Source organism: Peromyscus maniculatus, chromosome 12 (genome assembly GCF_049852395.1).
Source record: "Peromyscus maniculatus bairdii isolate BWxNUB_F1_BW_parent chromosome 12, HU_Pman_BW_mat_3.1, whole genome shotgun sequence".
NCBI lineage: Eukaryota > Metazoa > Chordata > Mammalia > Rodentia > Cricetidae > Peromyscus > Peromyscus maniculatus.
Window position 1 is genome coordinate 4,072,554 of NC_134863.1, and position 8,647 is coordinate 4,081,200.

General features: G+C 49.0%; 1 protein-coding gene across 1 annotated transcript in view; it reads left to right on the forward strand.

The window, feature by feature from the left end:
• Snap29 (synaptosome associated protein 29) overlaps nucleotides 1–7,904 on the forward strand; it is a 32,598-nt gene extending 24,694 nt beyond the window's left edge. Inside the window, exons 4-5 of the mRNA XM_006998410.4 lie at nucleotides 4,750–4,848; nucleotides 6,601–7,904. Of these exons, the coding sequence (XP_006998472.1) occupies nucleotides 4,750–4,848; nucleotides 6,601–6,758 (257 nt within the window). The 3' untranslated portion in view covers nucleotides 6,759–7,904. The remainder of the gene's footprint in view (nucleotides 1–4,749; nucleotides 4,849–6,600) is intronic.
• The last annotated feature ends 743 nt before the right edge of the window (nucleotides 7,905–8,647 follow it).

The following is an 8,647-nucleotide window of genomic DNA, read 5'->3' on the forward strand; positions in this document are numbered from 1 at the left end:
AGATATAAAATAAAGAACAATCAGACCACAAACCATAGAACCATAGAGGCTATATATATAGCATGGAGGTCCCTAGGACAACTGTGGCATATAATAAATTTCAGTTTTACTCAATTATTAAAAAAAAAAAAAAATAGCCAATTGAATGGAAACACATGAACTATGAACCAAAGGCTGAGGGGCTCCCAGCTGGATCAGGCCCTCTAAATAGGTGAGACAGTTGATTGGCTTGATCAGTTTGGGAGGCAACTAGGCAGTGGGACCAAGTCCTGTGCTCATTGCATGAGTTGGCTGTTTGAAACCTGGAACTTATGCAGGGACACTTGGCTTAGTCTGGGAGGAAGGGACTGGACCTCCCTGGACTGAGTCTACCAAGTTGATCACAGTCCTCGGGGGAGGACTTGTCCTGGAGGAGGTGGGAATGGAGGGTGGGCTGGGGGTAAGGGGAGGGCGTGGGAGGGGGGAGAATAGGGGAACCCATGGCTGATATGTAGAACTGAATGGTATTGTAAAATAAAAAATAAATATCAAAAAAAAAAAAAAAAAAAAAAAAAACAAAAACGATGTGCTGGACTCCCAGTACCTTGCATCCCACATGCTATCACTGGCCCATCTGGGGTACCACGACCGTAGGGGGACCAGAGCTTGGGTAGTCAGGAAGGCAAGGATTCAGCGAGTGACAGATAACACACTCAGAAGTGGTTTGAATCTGCTGCAATTTTACTTCTGCAAATCAGTAGTTTATATACAGAAAAGAAAACTATCAAGTCATACAAGGAGCAACAAGAGCTTGGCAATAATTCAATTACATCATCTTTAAAAAACAGCAAGCACACAATTATTAATTGGTGCTAGACATATCCCTTCACCCACAATAACTTTATGACCCAAAGAGCAGTCTGTGTTTTTTAAACTTAGTACATTTCCTAGACTTGTGTAGGCTTCTTGCAGCTGTGTCCTTCATCTTTATCTCAGCCGCTCGCTAGTTTATTATTCATTTTTACTTTTCTGGTTCTCACGACCCACTTAGCCAGTTTGGATGCTGCAGATCCTCCCTAAGTCTTTCTTCAGTTCTTTACCATAAATCTCTTCTAATATAAAACCTTTTTACCTGCTGGAATATGGACTCTTGTACTTTTACACCTGTAAGGGGAAGGGGTTCTGCTGTAGTCCTTAAGTTTTCCATGCTGAACTTCCTCAACAGAGGGGCCCACTATCTGCCTCCTATGAGATAATGTTTTCTGCCATAAATCACTTTAGTTGGGATTCCTAAAGGATTCTTATTGGGTGAGTGTTCATTCCCTAGAAGTGCCTGAACTATTATACTTTCTTTATCTAGTGCCTTGGGGTCTTTAAGGAATAGTTCATTCTGCTATATTTAATTAAGATCCATGTCCAGCTTCCCCTTTCCTCCATAGTTCACAACCCAAGCATTCATTAATTTTGGCTGTGTTTTATAGATTAATTAGAACATTATCAGAAAAGCAGTTATACAGAACCCATAGCCCAGGGAGCTCATGATCTCTGAAGCACGTCTCCTTCAAGAAGGAGGCATAACACAGGCACTCTGCCAGGGACCTCCAGGGAGCTTAGTCCCGTGGGACACGTATCTCCCGTCCGCTATTATTGACATAATTGTTCATGTCACACGGACGACACTGGAGTTGGTGTGGCAATCAGGGACATCAGGGACACAAGGTGTTCTTAGGGAACCAGAGGTATGTGTTACAGTGGGGTTCCGCCCTACCTCACTCCCCCACGGAGTATGACTAAGGAAGTGGGAACCTGTACCCCATTGAACATGAACCCCCTACTGGTGTAGCTCTGAGAAACTGTAGTAGCAAGAAAGCTAACTGTAAAGCTGGGTATGATAGAACACATCTATAATCCCAGCGTTTGGGAAGTAGAGGTGGGCCAGTCGGGGTTGAAGTCTAGTCTCAGTTGCAGTGGGCTTGAGGCCAGCCTGGCATATATGAGACTCTACCTCAACAAAGAAAACAAGAAGAACCCCCCCCCAAAGGGAAAAAAAAGCAAAAAAAAATAATCCTTGTTGTAAGTAAAATGGCCCTTAGAGATGTTTTCCTCCACCCAGGTTCATGAGTATGTTAAAGGCAGAAGAATGTGGGTTTGTATGTAAGTAGATTGGCAAATCAGCTGGCCTCTTGGGATAAGAGCATTTATTCTGGGGTATCACATTGGGCCTGTTTTCAGCATGTGGGTCTTTCACAGTTGGAAGATAAGCCGGGTATGGTGGCACATGCTTGTTATCCCAGCACTCAGGAAGCTAAGGCAGGAGGATTGTGAGTTTGAGTTTGGGGTCATTCTAGATTATATAGCCAGACTCTCAGAAAAACAAACAAACAAACAAAAATGCTAGGTGTTTTAGTCAGAGTTCTCTAGAAGAACAAAACTAGAGGGATGAGAGTGTGTGTGTGTGTGTGTGTGTGTGTGTGTGTGTGTGAGAGAGAGAGAGAGAGAGAGAGAGAGAGAGAGAGAGAGAGAGAGAGAGAGAGAGAGAATTTAATGAGTCAACTTAAAATAGTAACAGCAGGGCCACACCTGAGAGCTGAGAACCTGAGAGTCGCTCAGTCCCTGTGGCTGAGCTGACCCCTTCAGCAGTGGGAGGAGCCCTGCCCCAGACGTCTCTTGTGGGCGTGACCACCAGTACTTGATGCACAGGCCCGGGGCGCAGTAATCCCAGTCTGCTGACAAAAGCCTGGACGGTTCCTGCAGAGCCTCTGGTCCCTCATCCCAAATGAAAGCTTGAAAACGCTGGGTCTGCCGTCAGTGAGGTCAGCAGCCCAGCAACAGGGCAGATCAACTTCATCTGGGCTACCAGAGGGTGCCCAGAGTCTGCCCACGCCAGTCAAGGCAGTCAGGACGGTTCTTCAGGTGAGGCTTCCTACTCAGGTGGTTCTAATTTGTGGCAAGTTGACATTAAAACCAACAGTAATACCAGGCATGTTGGTATACACGAGAGATACAGGCACAAGGATCAGGCGCTCAAGGCCATCTTTGATTACCTAGAAAGTTCAAGGCCAGCTTTAGATACATGAGACCATCTCAGAGCATTGCAGGGCAGAGAGGTGGATCCGAGCAGCTGGCTGGAGTTTCAGGCCTTATGAGAGGCTCAGCTTAGACACTAAGGTAGATGCCCTTGTGACCTTTTCTGTTGCTATGACACAGCACCAAGACACAGCTTAAGAAAGCATTTGGTTGGGCTTACAATTCGAGAGGGCCGGCGTCTATAATGGCAGCAGGAGGAGTTGGGACCTCACATGTGAACACAAGCAGGAGGCAGAGAGAGCACTGGGGATGCTGGGAGGCTTTTGAAGCCTCAGAACCCACCCCACATGACACACCTCCTCCAAAAGGCCACACCTCCTAGTCCTTCTCAAACGGTTCCATCAACCACATGAACCTATGGAGGCCATTTTCATTCAAACCACCATGGAGAACAGTAGAGGAAGACTCTGTTCTCTGGCTTCCACACAACTGTGCGAGGGCACTTGCACACCTAAGTGTGCATATTCACCACACATTCACAAATAAAAGTAGAAGAGAGAACCTAGTGTCCGTGCATGGTGGACACACCTATGATCCCAGCCCTCGGGAGACAGAAGTAGCAGGATTGGTGAAACCTTGAGTACAATCTGGGCTACATAGTGAGTGCCATGTTCATCTAGGAAAGCATGGGGAGACTTTGTCTCAGAGAGGGAGGGAGGGAGGGAGGGAGGGAGGGAGGGAGGGAGGGAGGGAGGGAGGGAGGGAGGGAGGGAGGGAGGGAGACCGACTGACCTCCGGAAGAGTCAGAAGTCAGGACAGACTGACCTAGACACAGCTTATTCTGGAAAGGCACAAACATGGGAGAAAGAGAAGGCTGACTGTACAGGGCCCATGGAAAACCGCTTCAGTGTCCACCCTGAAGAGTGGAGAGAGACCCTGCATCTAAAGACACAATATGAGGGCGTTAAAGGCGGTTTTCATCTGTGCAAACACCTCACCAGGCAACAGTTTTGATCTTTGCTTTGTTTCGTGTTTATTGTTTCTTTTGAGATTGAGTCTCGTTTAGCCCAATCCCCAACTCCATTAGTAGAGGGTGACCTTAAAATCTGACCTTCTTGCTCCGTGTGCCAGAGTACAGGCATGCACACATAGCTCAACAGCTTTGGTTTTTAGACCTGGCTGTGCCAGCTCTGCCAGGTGAAGTAGCATGCACCTGTAGTTCTAGCTTTTACAGGAACAGCTTGAGCCCAAGAGTTGGAGGTCGCTTGTGCAACATGGCAAGGCCCTGTCTCACAAGCACATGTGTACGCCTGCCGCACACACAACTAAGAGGTAGAAGGGTTCGTGGGATACCTCTATAGCAGAGTGCTTGTCTAGCAGGCACAAGGCCCTGGTTCCAATCCTTAGCAAAAAAATCAATCTTAACCACCTGTCTCCCAGAGCTTGCCTGTGAGCCTGTAGCTTTGCATTGGCGGTTCCCTGTTGTATTGTTACATACATGTCTTTTTCCATATCTCACCTGGTGACTTGTAGTTGAGCGTCCTCAATCTGCTAATGTTGAGGGACCAGCTGGAGCTCAGACTTGACTGCTGCAGCCTATAAACATGGAACTTCCACCCTGTAGTTCTTTCCTGGTAGAAGAGATGCCCGGGGACAGGTTTCTAGGACTTCGGGAAAGAATGGGCCGATTTCATGGAGCAGTGACCTCCAGTGAACTGTCTCTGGTGTTTCTTTCTGATCTAGACCCGATCCCCAAAGGGCCTGCTTCTGCTGAGACGACCGAGGTTTACCCCAAGAACGCGAGCCTCCGAGCCTATCACCAGAAGATTGACAGCAACTTAGGTAAGTGTGGGAGCCGCAGCAGCCTCCAGTTTACACTGAGCACAGCCGCTTCCTGGCCTCCTCGACGGGTCACACCCACAGCGTCACACCCACAGTGTCACACCCACAGCGTCACACCCACAGTGTCACACCCACAGTGTCACACCCACAACATCACACCCACGGTGTCACACCCACAGTGTCACACCCACAACATCACACCCACAGTGTCACACCCACAACATCACACCCACGGTGTCACACCCACAACATCACACCCACAACATCACACCCACGGTGTCACACCCACAACATCACACCCACAGTGTCACACCCACAGCGTCACACCCACAGTGTCACAGTGTCACACCCACAGTGTCACACCCACAGTGTCACAGTGTCTCACCCACAGTGTCACACCCACAGTGTCACACCCAGTGTCACAGGCCACAGTGTCACACCCACAGTGTCACACCCAGTGTCACAGGCCACAGTGTCACACCCACAGTGTCACAGGCCACAGTGTCACACCCACAGCGTCACACCCACAGTGTCACAGGCCACAGTGTCACACCCACAGTGTCACACCCACAGTGTCACACCCACAGTGTCACAGGCCACAGCGTCACACCCACAGTGTCACACCCACAGTGTCACACCCACAGTGTCACACCCACAGTGTCACACCCACAGTGTCACACCCACAGTGTCACAGGCCACAGTGTCACACCCACAGTGTCACACCCACAGTGTCACACCCACAGCGTCACACCCACAGCGTCACACCCACAGTGTCACAGGCCACAGTGTCACACCCACAGTGTCACACCCACAGTGTCACACCCACAGTGTCACAGTGTCACACCCAGTGTCACACCCACAGTGTCACACCCACAGTGTCACAGGCCACAGTGTCACACCCACAGTGTCACACCCACAGTGTCACAGGCCACAGTGTCACACCCACAGTGTCACACCCACAGTGTCACAGGCCACAGTGTCACACCCACAGTGTCACACCCACAGTGTAGGAGGATCTGACTCAGACCCTCACACCCACTGAGGCTCGTCCCCACCAGGCCGTGTATTTCAGCCATGTTTCCTGTGCTTGTGTCCTCAAACCCAGGAAGTTCCATGCGGCCTGGGTGAGCGCCCACTAAACGTTTGCCTTCTAGGAAACCCAAGGCCACAGGTCTCAAAAACCTCAGGAAGCAGACAGTCTGCCAGACTTAGTGCAGACACCTGTAACCCCAGCTAGGCTGGGGGTTGCAAATCCGGGGCCAGCCTGGAAAATTAGTGAGATCCTGTGTCACGTGAAAATCAAGGAGACTGGGGACGGGACTCGGTGTCAGAGTGCTTCCCTGGCACACGAAGGCCCTGGGTTTGATTCTCCAGGACTAGGGGACGTGCTGTAGGTGGCAGTGGCCCTATACTCTCCTCGGGCAGCAGAAGCGGGGAGATCACTGTGGCTTCAAGGCCACCCTGGATTGCATAGTGGGGTTCAGGGCGGCCAGAGCTGCCTGTGAGACTGTGCTCAGACAGACAGACATTAACCGTGGTTATCTGGAGGAGACGCGATGGCTTCTGCCTACATCGACCGCATATTACTAGCTAGTAAGTAGATTTCTCTTCACTGCTGTGTATTTTGAGAACATAGGCTACAAGTTGTGGCACTCAGTCTCTTAGACAGGCCTGCAATCCAGATGCCACTGAGCATCCAGTGGCAGGAAGCACCTGTGGATACTGTGACTGCCTATCGCTTCCTTCTCACAGATGAGCTCTCCATGGGATTGGGCCGACTCAAGGACATCGCCTTAGGAATGCAGACGGAAATTGAGGAGCAGGACGACATTCTTGACCGGCTAACAACCAAAGTGGACAAGTTAGATATCAATATAAAAAGCACAGAAAAGAAAGTTCGGCAACTATAAAGAAACTGAAAAGGAATTCTCCTCCGTGGTGATGAAAAGATTCAAAAGCCTCTTTTAAACTCCTAAGAAATGTCATTGATTACACAGTATGTAATTAACATGTGTGTTCAGATGTGGGTCTTAAGAAATTTTAGTTTCAATGGGAAAAAATGTGTGTGTTCCACAGTTTGGTAAGATCGGCATGGCTACACTCTGTGAGCTGCTCTGAGTCGTAATGTAAACATGGCAGACCAGTTGTGAGCGCCTTGAGCCTTCGATTACTGTGCCGACAGAGAAGAGAACATGGCATTTTTTTCTTTCCAGTGTCTGCAAAGCTGTGGGCAGGATCGTAACGGCTGCCTCTGCTTACTCATTTGCTGAGTCTCTCACTCCAAGGCCTTACTGTGAATTCAGATGTGAAGGGACCCTGGGTTTGTGACAGAAGGAAGGCTCCTCCCACATGTTCATGTCAGTCATTGTTGACACTCCTGCACACACACTGAGTACAAAGGACCCATGAGATCCAGAAGTGGGATGTGTTGCCTTCGTTACTCCGCCTGTCCATCCATCCCGTGTCCGTCCCCCGTCGTCGTCAACCCCCACCCACCCGTCCCCATCCCTCCCCGGCTCCCCGTCTTCTCTTCTTTTCCTTATTTCAGTAGACGGATTCAGACCAGGACTGTTGGACACGACACCTGCGAGTGTGCGGAAACCGATGAGCCCTCCTTCCCCACCTACTTACTGTCGTCTCATACTTTCTGCTGGGGACAGCTTTTCTCCACTGGCTCAAGGCCAACCAGTTGGCCCCTGTGGAGTTTGTGGGCCTGGAGTATCACACAAACACGAACCTCTCCACTGAGGCCTCTGCCTGGGGAATAGTACCAAGGCAGTGTTTATTTGGTGCCTGGGGTCCCCTCATCCACCTGGGACCCCACCCATTCTCTGTGTTACCACAAAGTGCCCACCTGGTTTGAGGAGTAAGATCCCCAAATGATGCTGATCTTCTATGAGACGACTTGACCAAGAAGAAGCCCAGGTACCATTTTAGCTAGCTAGTTCATTCCCTTCTTCTTCCAAAAGAAAATATCTAGACGCATTAATTAAAGTTGATTCTATAACAATTTTTCCTTGTGTTGGTACTTCCAATAAAATCATTGACGCCATAGAGCACTTGACTATCTTAAAATCAAATTCACATATTTTGAAGATGGTAAAGGGGACTGTTTTTTACTGGTAAGGTAAAAACTAAAATGCCAGTGCCTTTTTGCCTTGAAACATGGCTCATGTGCCATTTTGGGATCCTTTCTTTAGCATCTGGAGTCTATAGATCATAAGCAAAGCGTGCATGGAGCTGTGGTCATGGCTCAGTGGTCGAGTCCCTGCCCTTCTCTCTGGGGGCCCTGGGTTGATCTCCACCACTGGGGAGAGAAACTGAAAATGGTAACAGCATGACTACTGTTCCTGTAGCAACTTGTACACGCTCCTGTCACAAAATACCCAACCTTCCGGGAAATACAGCCACCATAGGCAAAAAGGGGTGCCAATGTCCATCTGTCCCTAGATCTGAAGATCTGACTATGGGGGACCTCTGAGCTCAAGGACAGCCAGGACTGTATACCAAGACTCTGTCTCAAAACAATAGAGAGACCAACCCATCTGTTTTCAACTTTTCTATAACTGTTGCTTTTTTATCAGAATCGGGCATAGCCTTGTGGAATTAATCATTACACCTCAGTCCTGAGAAGTTAACATCTGAGAATGCCTTCCATTGGCAGCCGAGTGTCAGATTCAGCTGACTTGAAGCATACGAACATTATGCCCCTTCCTTTGTTTTGTTAAGTTAATGAAGCCAATCTCTCTCCTTTTCCAGTCTTTAACTCCATGATGTGAAACCTGTCTTCCTTCTGTTG